General features: G+C 41.3%; 1 protein-coding gene across 1 annotated transcript; it reads right to left on the reverse strand.

Moving 5' to 3' along the window:
• Positions 1-33: 33 nt before the first annotated feature.
• MNS1 (meiosis specific nuclear structural 1) lies at positions 34-7,287 on the reverse strand. The gene is made up of 9 exons (XM_054273138.1): positions 7,125-7,287; positions 6,793-6,920; positions 6,172-6,274; positions 5,128-5,357; positions 4,171-4,387; positions 3,985-4,092; positions 2,982-3,239; positions 1,960-2,085; positions 34-376 (listed from the first exon to the last, which is right to left on the reverse strand). Exons 1-9 carry the CDS (start codon positions 7,269-7,271, stop codon positions 278-280), a joined length of 1,416 nt encoding a protein of 471 aa, XP_054129113.1. The 5' UTR covers positions 7,272-7,287; the 3' UTR covers positions 34-277.
• Between the last annotated feature and the right edge of the window lie 11,841 nt (positions 7,288-19,128).

The raw sequence follows: 19,128 nt of genomic DNA on the forward strand, positions 1-19,128 counted from the left end.
TCTAACATTACTACATGACTAACTGAGAAGAATTGAGAACTTGAGAACAGTTTATTGATGAAAAATGCAAGTGGACTTCTATAAAATGCAAATGGACTTCTAAAAAATGCAAATGCACTTGTAAAAAACTAACTGCTCATCCGTTTAGAACTTCGGTTTTAAAATGAAGGCTGTTAATGCTATTAAAAAGGAATTCCTCACGTTAAAAGCAAATGAAGTTTTCACTGGGAATCCGATGACACCTAGTGGCAAAGCAGGAGCTGAGCTGGGGGAAGGTTCAGCTCTCTTCTGAAAGTTCATTACCTCTTCTCTGCTGGTAAGCCAACCTGAAATCTTCTCCAAGCATGTTAATATCATTTTCATCTTTGAGTATTCCCTGCATTAACAGGAAAGAAATATCATAAGGTAAAAACTATGAATTTCTGAAATTTTCTATGGAGAAAATATGGTATCCATAATGGTATCCATAATACTATGGTGCCTTTAAAGCAAGCCTGATTGCACAAAACCCAAACAGGTGAGTTACAGTCTGTGCCCCCTTTTTTTCTGCCAAAAGACAACATTTAGCTGCATTCTCTTGCTCACAGGAGTGAACAGAGTCAGTACAGCACAGGGGCAGGTTTGGTAAAATGAAGCAACTGCAGTGAAAAGAGGCCCAGGCTGGGCTGGGCTCTGTCTCCCCCTTTACCTGTGCTGGAATTAACTCATACAAAGAAATAATGGGAAACCAAGTAATGCTGGACACTTTAATCCAAAACTATGTTTTTGAGAAGAGGATCTTCACACAGAAATCTAAATTTCTAATTCTAAATTAATTTTACTGTTAAAAATATGTATGACCCACAGAACAGCATTTTAAAAAGAGGAAAAAAGTTACAAACTGCATTTATATTGGAAAGTTTCCTATTTGGTAGCACTTTGCTGTTTAACCATTTTGAGTGAAGTAATGAGATGTAGGAACACCCAACTCAAGACAGTGTTGAAGCAGAGAACAGAAAAGTAGAACATCATACATGGCACATGTGTGAGCCCTGGACACTGAAATTGCCAAGGCTTCCTACAACAGAAAATTCAAACCAGAAAAATTTAAATTAATTTTAATTCAATTTAATTAAAGTTTAATTTTATCAAAATTTTCTCAATATGAGTTATCTTTTAATGAAATCCATATTAGAGAACAACTCACTCCAAGTGTTACACACTCCTGCACCAATTATGGTATAAATATCTGAATAAATGTTAAACTCTGTTCTACTTAAGGTTTTCCAGTATTGCAGAATTTCTTTAACAGCTGGATAGTTCCCTCTCTTCTGTAAATGCAATTTTACATCCCTAAGGCAGCTCTCAGTTCATTTGTGTACTATTAGGAGATCTTTCCAATTGTGAAGCACAATACAAAATGTAGTTTATTGCAATAACTGCTTCCATCTTTTTAACTTTTAAAAACACCGGGATGAACAGAGCAAGCTCTGTAATACTTCTGTAAATGCTGCAGTTCATTGCACTGCTGCAGAGTCCATAGTTATGGAATATTTGGCAGACCAGCCAGAGAGCTGCAAGAAATTGCTGCCAAAACCCCAACTGAGAAATTTGTGGAAATGGATTTTAAGGTGTGGTGGACTCCTTTCTAGCTAGAGAAGCCCTGCTGTAGAACTCACGTTCCATATTGCAAACACAGGACGTGCAAAGTGCTGTGGAAGCTTTCAGAGAGTTCTGTACAAGGCATCAATAGTGCCAGAGAGCCCAAAGCCCCTCAGCACACAGAGCAGTGCTGGAAACAGGCCCAGCTCAAAGGCAAAAGGAAGAGGTGAGAGCAGGTGAGAGCAGGTGAGCTGACACAGAAAGGACATCCACTAACTCCAGGAACTGCCACAGTTCTGCAGCTTCACCTTGAACTATCCAGGAGAAAACCAATTTACAGGACAGACATTAAAAGTATTTAAAATACAATTCACTTACTCGAGGAAGATAACCCAGCAATTTCCATGCATGCTCCTTCAAGAGTTTCTGTCTCTCCTCTTCAATAATTGCACGGATCCTTTCTTGCCTTTTCTTCTCTAACTCTCTTTCTTCAAGTTCACGCTCCTACAATAAACAAGTTTTCCTAAGTCTGTTTCAGCTCTGTGAGCATTTGTTTCCACCACTCTCCACAACAGCATAAAGAGAAAAAAATTTTAGTGGAATAAATTTTGAACTTCCACTTCCTAATTCCTGGTCACAGGAAATGCTCTTGAAAAGGATGGAAAAGCATATGGAAAACCCTACAAAGCACTGTTGAAATAATATCTGTCTGGCAACTGGAAAACAATCTCAGACAAAAGAGAAAACTGAATGGCAAGTCGTGGGGTGAGTCTGCTATCCAAGTGTTTGGTGTCAGAAGCCCTTTTGAAGACAGGAAATGTTCAGTTCTGGTGGCTTTTTGGCTCTCAGATGAGTTAGTCTGTTCCAGCCCTACTGCTCTAATCCAGGAAAAGGAACAATAGGTATGAATTCTCACACTGATGACTGGAAATTGCAATTCACATTACACAGGTGATTTATACCCTATACAGAGGTCTGAAAACAGGAGTATGGGATTCCATGTCTTGTTTTCAGCTTACACCTTTTCTTCCTCAGATCTCAATAAGAGACCTAACCTCAAAGCAAGACTAGGCCATCCCCTCCTCAAGCATCATTACCAGTGCAGCTGACCAGGGGCGTGAAACTGGACAGCAGTTGTGTTGCTGATCTCATGGCTCCCAAAGAGGTATTTGCAGTACACAGCTACACAGGAGGGCAGGAATGTTGTTGACCCCAACCTCTTGAGCTACAAAAAAAGTCAGCTCTAAACAAAGAAACTGAAACAAAGTCCTTGTTCCCCCTGCTATTCTCTGCAATTCTCATCCACCTTTCCCTACCAACACCAGCTTTGTCCCTTAGGATAGCACAAGTATTCCTATCTTAAACACTGCACAAACGGAAGGTGCATGTGAAACTCTCACCTTTTCTGCAATGCCCTGTTTGCGCCGGTCCTCGAGGATTTTTTCCATGGCCATTTTGTGTTCGAGCTGTTTCATTCTCCGTTTCTGCGCGTTCAGCTGCTTAATGCGATCCTCCTCGACCCGCTGGGCCAAAATCTGCTGCTCCAGAGCTCTGTCCTCTTCTCTCCTAGCTTCTTCTTCTGCTGCCTTTAGAGCAACCTGCTTTTCATATGCTTGCCTTAAGTCTAGGCGCTGCCTTATTCTCTTTTCAATTTCTGCCTAGAAAGGAAATGTAGTAAAATGCAGTATTACTGAAAATACTTTGAAAAATGCTCAACAGCAGCAGCAAACCTACTCCATTTATCTTGGAATAAATTTACTGTAGCTCTTAGCTCCTAGCATAACTAACTGGAGCAAACATTCCATATCTGACAGTGCTCTCCAGTATTAATCAGCTTGGCAAATGTCACAAGATTCTCAAAATTAAGTCCAAAACCAAAGGGGATTTTTTTTCCCACTATGATGAAGGGAATCAACAGACAGTCATCCTGAACAACACTCTGAAAACCGCAGTGTTTGGTATCTCAACACTGTTACATTTTGTCTGTCACCCACAGCAAGGTAAGACAGAAGATATCCAGACCCATAGGAAACAGACATGCAGAAAAAAACCAATTAATTAAACTGCTTAGCTTAAATCTAAACTTGAAAGTTACTGGTGTTCTCCTTCACAAGATAAATAAATGTATAAATGGGGCCACAAGGGTATTCAAAACATTCACTTGCCTTCCTGGTTGAAATTAAATATATTAGGAACAGAAAAGGAAACTCAAAGTACAAAATTTTCCCTCCAAAACCTAAGCTAATGTATAAAGTGCCTGACTGAGAACATTAAGAAAATAGAGTTGAAAAGAAATACTTTGTGCTAGAACATAACTGGAAACCCCGAAGTCACAAACAACACTAACAGACTTAGAAATCCAATGTGTGGAAAAAAATCTTTCATATACCTGGCAGCACTTACCATCTCCTTCTTCCTTTCCATCGCTTCTTGTTCTTCCATATACAGATCTTGGAGGATTTGTTCCCGTTCTTTACGCCTCTGTTCTTCTCTTTCCATGGTCTTGGCAAGCTAGTACAAGAAGGAAAGGTTTCTAAATGAAAGACAAAAACTTACAATAATTTTTTCAACAATTTCAATTTTTGATACCATGTTTTGAACTCTCTGTTTTTTCTCTTCACTGTCTCGAACTTTAGCCATCCAACCGTCTTCTCTTTGTTGTTGCATGTTGGCAAACTCCATAATTTTCCTATTTTCTTCTTCCATCTCTTCCTGTTTCCTCTTCCTCCAGATAGCTTGTTCTTTTATAAACTCTTCAATATATGTCTGAGTTTCTCTTATTTTATCTAACTTCCGTTGTTTTTCCCTGCAGAAGATGGAAAAAAACTGTTTAAATAATTATTTAACATAATAAGTAAGTAAGTATTTAACCAGATGCTCACCATTAACATATTTCTGAGACTAAGATTTAAGTGACTCTCCTTAACCATTCAGATAGAAACTACATAGCTAAATTGAAACTACTTAGTAATAAACTGCCCCAAGAAGGGAATCTCATGTCTAACACCTTTCTGGAAGGCAGACTGTACACAAAAGTACACACTGCTGCTGCATCTTATGTATGTCCCATCAAAGAGAAAGAAAACAAAGCCTAATAGCACCACAACCCCTAAACTTTTTATTTACACTGAACTCTCCCCCACACAGACACAATGCTCTGCCCTCAGAGTATTGGCCTCAGACATCTCCTTCTCTGTTCCTAAGACACACAAACAAAGCATCTGGTGGTAAGGCAGGGACAAGAGGAGAGGCAGAAATGTCTAATATGATGTTGTGTCCAACATGATGGGCCCAATGGAAGCCCTCCTGCAAATAAGCTGGATTTCATATTTGGGGAACAAGGACACAAGAGTGACTGGGACATTCTGAGGTTTCAACAAGAAAATCCATGCAAGTCAGTCTGTTGTTACTAAAATGTGACCAAGGGAAACTGAAATGGGCTTAGTATATATATGGAATAGGTGCATACAAATTAGCTTTCTGTGCAGAATTATATGAGTTGCTTTGTTTTAAATTAATAAATAATAACAATTCAAAGTAACTAACATTTGTTCTTCTTCATAGATCTTTTTTACAATTTCATCAATCATGTGTTTCTCTCTTAGAAACTCTTCATAAGCCTCTTGCTTCTTCTTCTCCTGTTCCTCAACCTGTTTGTCCAGTTCTTTTTGGTAAGTTTTCTTCTCCTGGTTTCGCTTCAGTTCTGCAGACATTTCTTCTTTCAGATACCTGTCATACTCTTTCTTCATCTCTTGGGCTACTTCATCCTCCCATTTCTGTGGGGAAAAAGGCAATGCTAGATTCCTTTTCACTCCCACTACTACAGCTTGTAATGAAAAAATACACAGTATGGAAAGGAATTATGCAGCATTACCAGAAATTAAAGTCTTCCGCCTCAATCTATAAATATAGAGCCTTAACATGCTTAATAGCTTAATCCAGTCAGTAGAACCCTTGAAGGGCACCCTCAAGATCTGACCAACTGGAGGAGCACTAAAAATACTTAAAGAACAAAGTATTGAGCATTGGAGCACAGGTGGGACTCACATCAGCACAATGACTGGAATGAGGCTGGGCTACAGAGAACACCCTCAATGAGCACATTGCTATACAGCAAGTGCCTGCACTGAGCCCTGTATAAAGCATTAACACCATCAGAATCACCTGCCTGACCACCAATGTCTTCGTACAGATAAATACAAGTTTGCAAGTCTTCTGAAGTTACCCAGATCACTGTTTGGAGAGAGTAACATTGTTTTCAACAACCAGACTCGGAGGTAAGGATTCACCACTGTAAACACTTACTGTACAAAGGGTATCATAGTTTTGACTTGGGTAAATACTACAAAACCAGTAAAATAACAAATATAACTAGTAATACACCTAATTCAATCACTACTCCTTCACCTGCAATGGCAAAGTAAACCTTTTTCTTATAGCTAGTTATTGCTTTAATCCTTCATAACACAAAATATATTTTCAATAACACTGAATGCTTGAACAATATTTTAGATAGAAAAGGTCAAAGGAAAAATCTACATAATCCATAAAAAGAATTATGTAACTCAGGTGCTGGGATATGCTAATTACCATGTTCTCATTGTGTATAGCTTTTTTTTCAGCAATCTGTGCAGCTCGTTCTTTATTCATATAAGCAGATTTCAGCTTTCTTTCTAACTCTCGAAGTTCAAGACTGGAGGGGAAAAAAAAATTATCCTATTACAAGAGGGTAGGTATCTAGGGGAAGAAATTGTGTTTCCATCACTATTTAAACACAGTACTTTTCATTGGGGCAACCCTGATGAAAAATATTGCTCTAGTTAAAGGGCAGAAAAAGAAAAAAATCCATTTGAAAACAAGAGGTACCTATATTTCTACATGTGCTATCAACAGTTCTGCATACTTCACTTCTAACTATATAAGCACAGGTACATGTACATACACATGTATGCTCACAGATATGCCCAAGTATAAATACATACATATAAATATACATATTTATATATTAGTACATATAAATATATTCAAAATGAAAATTTTGTGGATCAACTTTTTTATTGACAAATTTGCTTAAAATTAACTTCTTATTATACGTGGATCTCAAAGTAACTTTTCCTTCCAGGTCTGAGTCATCTCCACTCCAGCTACAGTTCTCCCAAATCTGATAACAGGAGCAGCCAATTTGATACAGCTGGGAAATTTCTGAATTACCTGTTTGCTCTGACTTGTTGCCTGATCTTCTCATCTCTCGTTTTCTCGAGGTCCCGCCTCGCCAGCTCAGCCGCCAGCTTTTGCTCTCGCTCCAGCTGCAGCGCTCTCTGCTTTCTGCTCTCTTCTGCCTGATGAGAACAAACCATTTCCGTACCACCTCTCGCACACGCACATTTGGGAGAAGGCAAGGAGACTGTGCAGTGAAGCAAGACTTTCCGAGTCAGTAAATGACTGTTAATGGAGAAAGCTTTTGACAGGCAAAGGTAAAGCCAGGCGAACTCTTCCCCTCGGCCTTCCCCCTCCCTGAGGGCGGCCGCCCCCGCAGCTCTTACCGCCCGTAGCTCCTCATCCAGCCGCTGCTCCCGCTCCAGCTCGGCCCGCAGCCGGGCCGCCCGCCTGCCCCACTCCCGCTCCTCGGACGCCTGCGGGCAACAAGGGAGAGGCGGTGGCGCAGGACAGCCGCGGGACCCGCTCCCCATGCTGCCCCCCTCTCGGTCCCGCTCCTCCTCGGTCCCGCTCTCCACGCCGCGCCCAATATCGCTTCCCTCACGGTCCCAGATCCTTCCTCAGTCTCGCTCCCCTCACGGTCCCACTGCCCCTGCCGCCCCCAGTCTCGCTCCCCTCACGGTCCCACTCCCCATGCCTCCCCAAATGTCACTCCCCTCAGGGTCCCACTCGCCATGGCCCCCAAGCTCGCTCCCCTCACGGTCCCACTTCCCATGCCCCCCTCCCCTCCAAGTCTCGCTCCCCTCATGGTCCCACTCGCCAAGCTCGCTCCCCTCAGGATCCCACTCGCCATGCGGCACTCAGTTTCGCTCCCCTCACGGTCCCACTCGCCATGGCTCCCCAATATCACTCCCCTCACGGTCCCACTCGCCATGCCCCCCTAATCTCGCTCCCCTCACGGTCCCACTCGCCATGCCCCCCTAATCTCGCTGCCCTCAGGGTCCCACTCGCCATGCCGCCCCCAGTCTCGCTCCCCTCACGGTCCCACTCCCCATGCGCCGCCAAATGTCACTCCCCTCAGGGTCCCACTCGCCATGGCCCCCAAGCTCGTTCCCCTCACTGGCCCCTCCTTTACCATCCTGCCGGCCGTTGCCGTGGCAACGCGCGGCGCCGCCGGGCTCCTGGACGCGGTTTCACTTCCGGGGAATCGCTCTCGCTGATTGGCCAAGATGGCGACCCGACCCCAACGCGTCGTCGCTAAGTGGGCGGGGCCAAGGGGGCGTGACGTCACCGCGAGGGGGACTTGGAAAGATGATATTGAACCGCATTTCTTGAATCGTGACTTTAAATTAATGCACCCGGCTCACCTCTAAACACAAACCCCAGGTGGCAGCGTTTAATAAGGAATTTATCTCCTTCACAGCTATGACGAGGGCTCTCCAGCAGGTATGGGAGATAGAGGGACACGGCAGAACACAACAGCCAGAACATGACCCATGATCACCAAAACTGATTATTCTGATAAGGTTACTTGGTACAGAATATGCGTTATTTAGGAAAACGCAGCCCTCCATATTCCAGAGAGACCTTACACAGAGCACAACTGCTCCCTACATTTTTCCCGGACTGACTCTGCTCGAGGAAGGAAATCAACGTTGTGGCACCCAATTCCCCAAACTCTCCTCACCTTAATGTTCTTTTCCACATAGTTGCATAAAACTAATGACATTTAAGCTTATTTAAAGCAGTATTTCAAATTAATTAGCGTCACCTACTTTGTAAAATTAATTAAAATTAATAAAGCTTAAGAGAAGAACACCTCTGAGAATTAGGTAACAAGTGTGATTGTTTCTACTGATGCAGTGTTGTCTATAAATGTGTCTATATCTTCTTGGGATGAGAACACATATTATTTTAAATCATTTCCAAATTTTCCCAAATTGGTGGAATTCTTTCTGAAGCTTTGGTTATTCTGTCTTTTTAAGGAGAAAAGTGTTTTCCAACAACACTTGGGGAAGGGAGGAATAAACTACAGGAGACTGTCTTTAAAAGATACAAGCAGGGAGAGGATGAGACCAAAAAGATCATTAATGTTCCCTAATTCGTCTTTGCAAGTGGTGTCACCACTGCACTTCTCTTTTCAACATTAGGCAAGGAAACAAGTAAATGTCAATGCCCCCCAGTGATTCCAAGGCACTGACTTAGAAAGGAGGAATCTTTTAACTACTCTGGCACAGCAGTGTTTTTAAATGCTCAAGGTTTGCAGGTGGGGGAATAAAGATGCAAAAGATATTTTTGCTGTCCCTTCTCTGTGAACAGCGATGCGCCTCACTGGAAATAAACAGAATTTTCTTTCTTACCAAAGGAAAGAACAAAAAGTCCTACCCTTCACTTCAGGAAATAGGAGCAAATAACCTTGAGATGTAAAATGTCATCTTTGTTCACGTGACATCCTCCTTTTGGAACAGCAACCCTCTAAAAGGAGAGCACAAACATCCCTTGAGTCAGCCTCCAGGACAGCAGGGCACTGACAGAAAAGTGGGAGTAAAAATGCTTGAGCAAAATATATACCAGGAACCAATGGGTCAGTTCACAAAGTTATTTTTAAAATTAAGAGGTGGCTTGTATTTTGCATGTAAAGTATTTGTTAGCAGTGTATCTTTCACAGAAGAGACAGAACACAGGGCTAATATCCTGAAAGATTCCCAATGGAAAAAATATTTTGGGGTTTCCAGTCCTTGGAGCCTTTACTGTTCTTTTATTTCCCATACATTTCACATTTGCTGAAGTGTGTTTAAAATATAAAGAAGAAAAAAAATGCAACCAGAGAATACTTTTATCCTCATTACCTTATAGCAGTTTGTGCTCAGAATATCTTACCTTTAATGTCCTGATTTTTTCCCCAACATAAATTAAGCACAGGGACAGCTCAGTAAACTGTGCCTGCAGATTTCCAAAGGAAGGAAAGTAAACTTCCAGCATATAGTCACTCCACATAGAGAACAAGGAGGGGAAACTAATCCAGAAACTCCACAGAAACACTCAATATTGCTCTTGCCTTGTTCTTCCATTAAATGGAATATGTAAGGGGTGGAAAACAATTGTTTCCCTCAACTTAGGCACAACTGCTGGTTCCACCTCTTGAGAGCATCCCCTGCACTGCAGGCTGCTGTCCTAAAGCTTGGGCATCTTAATTGTTTTGCTCCCTCTCTTTACATCCAGCCAGAAGCTCCCCATTTCAGTCTGTAGCCACGGCTGCTCTCTGGCTCCGGGCTCTGACTGCACCTCCCTGCTGGTTCTCTCTCACCTGCCCCTGGCCAAGCCTTTCTGTGCCAGGGCCCCTTGGCACATCCTGCTCTCCTCCTCCTCAAGGTCATCTCATTGGTCTCCTCTTGTTCCTCTCAAGGTCTCCTGCACCTGGGAGGGAAGCACCTGGTTTTGCTGCTGCTCCTCCCAGCTGTGCAGTCACAGCAGGTCACTGCTCCCTGGAGGGGCCTCCCTCTCACCTTCTTATTTGGGAAGAATTTGAGCCCTGTGCTGAAAACAGACCTACCTTCTCCTCATGTCAAAAAGCACAGCTCCTTGATGGCACTGATTAATTTCTCACTTAAACACCTAAGAATTTCACACTTGCAGAGTAGAGTTGCTCTGCTCTTCTAAAGAAGGAGAATAAAAATGCACTGGTTTAGCAACCAGCTATGTCAGACTTCTTAGAAATCCAGTGTGTTTATATTTAAGTTTTCTTTCAATTATGGAGATTTTAGAGTAACAGATAATGAAATATCTACCTTCCTGTAGTATGGAAAGGAATGAGTCCCAGCTGCATAACTGCTATCAAACTCACAGAGCATTTCTGCTTGCAGCAGCCTGGTTACAGCTACAGGTCAGTGACCTGATTCTCATTTCTTTTTCCTAAGAGCATTAAACTCTCCTAGAGCCTGAAAAGCTTTTAGGTAATCAGCAGCCAACTGTACAAATGTAGAGTTAAACTGAGCAGTCCTTTCTCAAGGTTAACACAGCATCTTAATGAGTCAATTCTTAAACTCAGTACCAGCATCCACTGATGAAGTCCTGACAACAAAGTGAAGACTGCTGAGAAATGCTAATGGCAAAAATGATGAAATGGAGCATTAAAGGGAAAAGGTAAGTTCCCTTTATGTAGCAGTTTCAGTTGAAGGTGATACAGGAACACATAGCAGGAAAGGTCATTAAATGAAAATGGTGAAGCCATTTTGCAGGTTTACCTCTTTTCTAGGGCATTTTACCAGATGATCATAACATGAGACAGTGACAAATGCATTCCAGCTGAGATAAGATATGTGGGTCATGCTGACTTTGCAACATTATAAGCCACTATTGGGGAAAACACAGCTTCTCCGTGAGGTAATTTACCTTCTTTGGATGAAAAGATAAATGTGAATTAACAGGGAAGAGACTGAAACATCTGAGCTGTGTTATTGATCTACTAAGGACCCAGATAAGTCACAGAGAAACTAATGCTTGCTTTGCTTGAGATTAGTGATGGATGGGACAGCAGATTTAGCAGCTAAGGGGCTATCACTGTCAACAAAGCCTTAGCACTTTTTTTTTTTATTATTCTGCAGTAGTAGGGAAAACATGCCCCATAGCAGTAGTAGGCAGAAGCAATCTTTTACTCATGACAATATGGACTCTAAACTAAAATATTACAAGGAACAAAAATACTCAGTGCTTCAAATGTGTTCAACAAAAATACATCTGTTTCTGATGAGACAAATGCAGGTTTAATAAATATTTACTTGTAGGACTCAGTTTTCTGAGGGGAGCACACAAGTGCTTTCTGCTGAGAATATCAGGCTTTCTGCTTCATCTCTAAGAATTACCTGCTCTGGGGACAGCAAATACAGTTCTTCTGCAAAGAATGTTGTAAAACACTGCTATAATGACACCTGTGTTTATTGCAGCAAGACCTTTATCCACTTACCCATCATAACCAATGAAAGAGACCAGGTACCCTAAGTTCAAACAAAAGGACTGAGTCCTTACTTAGGAAACTGAATGGAAATTATTTTTAGAAAAGAATCTAAAGGTTTAAGAGTATGAAAGTTCTGTTTGTAAAAGGTTTTGTAAAAAGTATCTATTTACTGAGATTTTGACATGGGACCTCTTATACAAGTATTTGTCAAAAAGTGCCCTTCAACATAACAAGCTTCTTTTGTAGCTTTTCATTTGAAAGGAAAATTAGATTTTTTTCTATTCTAGCCCATCCTTGTATTTTCTGTGAGGGTGTAGAGGAGTAACCAGCCTGCAAGCTTGTCTGCCAAAGTGCCCAACTGAATGGGCAGAGGGAAAACTAAAACCAGTCATGGACTCCACCCAGTGATCATCCCCACAGCTGATTTTGGTTGGAATTAAGCGCTGAACATGTTTTCATGCAAATCCTTTTCAGTATTTTGCATGCAATGCCACCAGAACATGCACCTCTGGAAGGAAGATGTGTAATTTCCAAGGCTGAATGACATATTGTAAATAAGCTATTAAGTGCTAAGCTTTACTACTCTTCCCATAGCAGCACCCACAAAAAGCATCCACTGAGCAAAAGGGTGAGATGGCATATGCTTCCTGCCCACTCCTGGGAAGCACAAAAACAGGTGTTGGCAGGTGTTCTAACTTGAGTGCAGACTTGAAAGCACCAGGAAATGTACTTAGAAGTAAGCAGAACCCCTTCATTCCTGCAACATGCTACCAAACACAATTAATTCCAAAGAGTTCAGTTCAGCTTTTGTGAATAATTAAAAAGCTGAGGAGCTCCAAAGGGGAGCTTAGCAAAGAGCAGAATACTAAGAAAAAAGATGTCTGCTGCCAACAACAGGGTATTAAACAAATTAATCTGCAGCCATAACCTCAAGCCAGCCAACAGAAAGGGCAACTGAAGGGCAATAAGAGAAAACAAACATCAGTCCCAGAAAGGCTGAGAGCAAGGTGAAAGTCATTCTGCTGCCTGCATCCATCTCTTATGCTGGCATTTCCTCCTGCCCAGCAGCCTTGACAGAGCATCATGATGAGCCCCAGGCTGGTGCAGGCTCTGCTTCCCTGCCCCACAGGGATGTGTCTGGAGGAGTTCTGGGGCCTGTTTAGTAAAATCACTAATGTTTTATTCAAGAGCTTTTAGAGAGGAGAAGAGAACACAGTGGTTACTGATTTTGCTGCTGCTAAAATAGCAATTTTGTGCTCCAACAAAAATCCCTCAGTGAAGTGGTGACTTGGCTCTGCATTGCTGTGGGCCACACAAAGCCCACAGATTTGTGTCTGTGAGATGTTCCCACCACAGCATCACCCACAGGCTTTGCTGTGCATCAATCCTCATGTCTCATTCAAACAGTGCTCCTGTAAGCCAAGCTCATTGGTAGTACTGAGATGATCACAGTTGGTACAGAGGCACCAGCTGATTTTGGTTTCAGAGCTCCTGCAGGAAAGCAGGGCCTTTCTCCATGTCTCCACTGAGATGAGGGAGAAAGTTGTCTTGTTTCACTGAGAAAATTGGAGGTCATCATATAGAACTGTTAAAACTAAGAAAGACAAGATTATAGAAGGATTTCCACCAGTGAGAAATATTTACTTCCCCTTGGTATCTTAAGACAGGTTGCTTTCTTGAGATCAGAAACAGTGTAACACACAGAGTTATACAGTAATGAATAACTGCAGAGTGTGGCTGCCTACTTATGCCTTGCACAATAAGGAGCCTAGTTTAGTCTCTAGTTATATCTCTAGAATTTAGAAATCAAACCTAATCTAATTTGCTACAGCTGGACACCACCTGCAGAGTACTGTTTAAGTACTCTGAACATTACATACTTATCTTTTAAATATTGATAATGCCATTTTTCATTTATGTGACATGAAGTCCCACAGGGAATAATTATGCTAATAAACCTTAATGATTCTTGCAAATAAATGATCAAACAAAATTGCTACTGTTGATTTATATTAATGGATGCCTTCAGGAGAAGATTTGTCAGGATGTGCTGCTTCTTGAATCCCAATTCATCTTATTTAGCAGAAGAATGTACATAGTTTGTAAAACAGATTAAGTGTTTAAAATATAATGTGTTCATGCAGTTTCTGCAGTTCATAACACTCAAGAAGTATTATCTTGCCTTATGGCAAATCTTCATTAAAGGTTTCTTCTTATACAACCTTTGTCAGTCCTTTTTTCCCCTCCTTTTGTCCCCTATTCCCCTATGGCTAATGAAGTTCTCCAGAAGATCTCTAACTTAACCTTTCTGTCACTCATGCAAGAATCAGTGATCACTATGCTGAACTAACAGATAACCACCACTGCTGAACAACTGTGCTTTTACTGTAATTAGTCCAGAAACATGCTTGGTGCTTTAATAAGGGCACACAACCTGAAACTGGGTGACCTATAGGATTTTACAAGATGTGTTAAGATGAGCAGTTTCTACTTTTCCTCTACTGTCAGATATGCTGGAAATTCTCATTCCCAACCACCTATACTTTTGAAATTTCAAAGTTCATTTGGAAAACATTTTACACAGGCTTGTCCTTTAGATAGTATATATGTTTAAAAGCAATACCCATGGGCTTTTTGCTTTAGCTTATAAATAACCATTTCCTGACTCCATATTTATTCAGATGTTTACTAGAGGAACAACTGCAGTTCAAGGACCTCATTGTAGTATTTTCAGAGGAATTATCTCTACCCTCTCTGATCTCCATTACCTGTTTAGTATTTTCTTCCCATCCCACAGGTGTCTGTACTACAAAGCACTCTTTTGGGCACTCCTAATTCCTCAATTTTTCCTCTTGTTGTGAAGCATTTTCCATTTGCCTCACTTCATTTACATGTGAGTACTATTACTCCTCTTCCTTCACTGTCAGTGGGTTTGGAATGACATCTCTCATCAGGTTTCTCCAGGATCCAAGAGCTCTGTTCACATCTGATTTCTGCAGACAGAAGAAGCAAAAAGTATGACTAACACAGTATCTCAGTTAAATGAGATTTTTCATTGCCCCTCCAACATAGAAACTTTTCTCTTAAACTGCTTCATCCCTTCTCTGCAGGTTGTTTTAATGTGTGGTAGTCAGGTGAATCCCATGGTACATGATTTCTACTTGCTTGTTATTTATTTGAAATCCAGTCACTTCTTATTCTCACACCATCTGGTCAGACATGTCTGTTTTTATATACTGTAGATATTCTAATTTAAGTTACTTGATCCTTAACACTTAGCTCATACATTTTAGTTAAAATGTATTTACAATTAGATGATGAAACATTCACTTACACCTTCTTCATGTATGTAAACTGAGATTCCAAATGGATGTCACTATCAATTTGCCAGGAACATATACACATTCCTTAGTGCTTATATAGTGGATTAATTCTGGTTTAATACTCATTCATTTTTATCCTATCTTCTAAATTTTTATCCTGTCTTCTAAATAATTCATGTAAATAATTTATGTTTATTGACTTTTAAGTTACCTCTGCAGCAAGACTCTTCACTGACAGCTGCATAAAACAAAATTGCTTTTATCTAGACTGCAAGATTCACTTTCTAAATATTTTCTTTTTAAAACTGACTTGAAAGGAACAGTTCATTCTTATCTGCTTGTTATGCAATGCATGATAGCTTCCTGAAGGACTATACATTTTTATTTAATTTCGGGGGGGGGGGGGGCTTTCTTCTCCTGAATTTCAATATTTTGCTATTCAGTATTTGAAAAACTTACTGTCTTTGCCTTCCAGGCAGCAAATATCCACCTTGCCTGGCTCAGCAAGTCATGGCAGAGCATCCTGTTGCTCTGCTCTCAGCCTAGGATGGGAAAGGTGCCCAGCCAGGCCAGACCTAAGGTGTAGAAGGGAGTCCCCCTGTGCAAATCCTTCTCTGGACACCTGCAGCATGAGGACAGAAGCCTGAGTCCCTGTAGCAGTTTGTCCTCAACTGAAAGCAAGAAAACAACCAACCAATAATAATCAGAATGTGCCTTCAAAGTAGGATGTGAAAGTGTAGACTATAAAGTGAGATATATCTTAACTAATAACTATATCTTAACTAGTTTTGGATATAGAAGATCCACCTTCCATGCCCTCAACTGCACCAGATTGAGAATTTGTCCCTTATTCCTCCAGAAGTTGTGGAAAAAAGAGCTGATTTTCATCCTAAAATGTATGAAAACCCTCCCTAAACAGTAATTTTCTGGCCAGTCCTGTCAGTGATAAATATTAAGGCTCTACTAAGCTGTATTTTATTTTATCTAACTTGAACACTTCAAATTGATCTGAGTAAAACCTGAAAAAACTAGACATTTACTGACATTTATTTTCTAAATAATATTGCTAAAAATGGATAATTCAGCAATAAAATAGGCAGAGCTTACAAGCAAATTATACAATAATAATAATGCTAAACATAAGCTTAGTCATGTCATACTGTAAGGCAAGGCTCTGTAATGAACTCAAAATGAAATATGGCAGAAACATAACAAATAGACAAGAATAACAATACCAGTACACAACAAATACCAAACCACACATTTTTGTGCCATCTCTACCTACAAACAAAAGATGTTTACTGTGAATCCTTTTTATGCTCTGCAGATTTCATTTACACAAAATTTTGAACCTGTTCTAGTTGGTAATCTTCTAAGTGTAAGGAGATGTGGTAATTAAGATGCTTAAATGTAAAGCCATGAAATGACATGACATTCATGACATACACCCAAGCTATTCTGTAGGTCTCTTTCAGGTATCTTTTTAATTGTTGATACCCTGGAAACAGCCACATGTTTTAAATAGGTCAAGTAAGTTTTAACCTTAATAAATTAGAGAATTAACATATTTATAGCATTCCATAACGTTGTTCAGGTGGAGGAGCTGTCTCTCATAGCCCTCTTCAGGACTGACAGAGGAAAAGCAGGGTCTCCCCAGGCCACATTCTGGGCCCAGGGAGCAAAATTCACAGTGTACAAACAGTGATTCACCAGGGAACAGAAAGGGAAAATGAGCTTTGGCACCTGCTTGCATCAGACTGTTCCAGCCCTGGGAGAGGATCCTGGCCCGGAGAGAGCTTTTCTACTGGCACAAACCAGAACCTGAAACAGCACAGCAGAACCACGTTCCTGGGCACCACCCTCTACACCCTCAATTCTGACTCCAGCTGTGTGCTGTGACCTGGTCTCAGGTCTCACAGTCACCTGCTTTTCTCACAGTACCACCACAGGCACGTGTCCCTCCTGGGTTACAGCTGGCTGAATGCAGGGCTGCCTAGGTCTGCCTGAACATGACCAAAGTGACTGTTTTCCTACACAGTATATCTTTAAAATTCACTATTAGAAGACACTAAAATACACACTCTAGGCCTTGGCTAAATTGAAGAGTTTGCTGTACCCTGCTCTTCCTTTCACAGAAGTGCCTTGTTTCCCTGGACAAGTTTCTGTATGACTCACCATTTCCATAACCTCAGCCTCACATTCATGAATGCACCAAGGCTATTGAATATTTATCAGATTGTGGACTTTTTTTTTTCCCTGAAAGATTTGCATTTAAATAAACTACAACAAAAGAGAGAGCTGAAAAGAGTCTTCCAGAACTCCCCCACATTACCTCTTTCAACTTTTGTACCATCATTGCAGTCATTGTCTACCCAATCTTCCCAGGCAGACAGAGAATATATTACTGTTGCAAAAAGCAAGATGCAGTTTAGGAACAATAACTGCAAGCGATTACATGAGTTTACAACATGCATATTGTTATGATACTTGTAGGTTTTTATTGCTATTATTAAAAAGTCTACATATTTGCTTAATCCTTCATTGAAACTAATGGTGAATTTGCCATTTATAACTTCCTTGTTATTTTATTTGATTTCTTTTTCTGGAAGATGCTCTGCTAGAAAATCTGAACTTATCTTCCTTTAATTCATTTAAAATTAACTTCCTCAGCAGAATCTTTTTCTATCCTCTCCCTAGGTGATAGCCACTCTTCTCACAAGAGAGTTTTCTGGCAGCATTCCCTCCTCATTTTTGGTGCAAATGCCACCAATGAGGACCTGCCACTCTCTTTGGTGCCAAGAGAACAGAGATGTTTCTGTTGGACTGGCTCCAACAAGAGTGAAAAATCAGAGCTTCTGCATGTTCCTTCAAGCAACAAAAAAGAAGCACCCTGATCTCGCCTGCCTACTCTTTACACAGGATTTTCCTTTCCCACAGGCATCCCTGCAACACCTAACATCCGCAGAGCAGTGAGTAAGCTCAAGACCAGAGACATGGAGACTTGGAAAAGGCTGCTTAGGACACAAAGCTGTGTGGAAAAGCTTGGAATCCATTTTCCCTTCACTCTCACCCAGTAATGCAGGGAAAAGGAAGATGAAAGTCAAGGAGAAAAAAATTATTTAAAAAGTAATTGCACAAAAACAGTTTTGAGAGCGTGAAGCTGCCTCTGAGGATCTGCAAAACAGAGGCAACCTCTGCTAAACATCTGCAAACCTCAGAGCAACAACTGAACTCATCTTCCCATCCCTACCACCACCCAAACTCCACAGAGAAACAAACAGGAGCATCTTGAGCCTCTTCCTCCCCTCCCCATATCCCACTTGAAGAAACCTGCACCAGGTACAGGCAGCACCAGAAGACGGACCAGAGGGATCTGGGTGTGTGATGCCATGTCACACTTGTAAGCATGGTTTCAAAGGGGCAGGTTTTGCTTTTACAAGGGATTTTTTGGCCTTGCTGTTACCATGATGTGTTTAGAGGGCCAAGGACAGAGCAGCAATGACTCCTAATGGCACAGCTGGGGGATAGGATGTCTGTAAGAACCAGAAATCCTGTTCCTTTACTGGGCATTTTACAAGTCCTAATGTACCTGCTGCACTGCAAGAATACTGAATTTGTACAGCTCCTTCATGCTGGCAATTGCAGTAGGCATAGAAAGGTATTAGAAAAGCACAAAGAAAGGCAGGATCTATTCAATTCCCAAGGGGGCACCATGACAAAGTTCAGTAACTTCCAGACCATCACACTGCCAGGGTTCTGGTGGTAAATGCTAACATTGGGGGTTTTCACCTTATATATTTCCTAGAACTAATGCATACCTTTGTAAACTCAGAGTAATTTCTCTCCCAAGGAAGAGAATCTTCCATCTGAAATCCGCTTTAATGATCGCGCCTACCCCGTTCCACTGAGACCCTGCAGAGGAAGAGCCTCTAATCTATTTAGCTTCATGAAGGGTTTCTCTCTGACACGTGCTCTCCTAATAGACCATTTATCAGGATGAAAGGTGATCCCCAGAGAGTGCAGACAGCAGGACCAGCCTAGCCTGAGTGACAGTCTGTCCAGCAGAGATTGACTTTAATGAAGCACAGAATAAACAGGAAGATTAAGAGAGTG

Source organism: Melozone crissalis, unplaced genomic scaffold (assembly GCF_028551555.1).
Source record: "Melozone crissalis strain CALT ecotype California unplaced genomic scaffold, PUWL_Pcris_2 ptg000014l_1, whole genome shotgun sequence".
In the NCBI taxonomy this organism is placed as follows: domain Eukaryota; kingdom Metazoa; phylum Chordata; class Aves; order Passeriformes; family Passerellidae; genus Melozone; species Melozone crissalis.

Excerpts from the sequence above, each read along its gene's own strand:
- MNS1 (XM_054273138.1), bottom strand. The coding sequence starts at position 7,271 with ATGGGGAGCGGGTCCCGCGGCTGTCCTGCGCCACCGCCTCTCCCTTGT. Across the intron at positions 2,086-2,981 it reads AACAGGGCATTGCAGAAAAG|GAGCGTGAACTTGAAGAAAG; the intron begins GTGAGAGTTTCA and ends TGTTTATTGTAG. Across the intron at positions 377-1,959 it reads TGCTGGGTTATCTTCCTCGA|GGAATACTCAAAGATGAAAA; the intron begins GTAAGTGAATTG and ends CTGTTAATGCAG.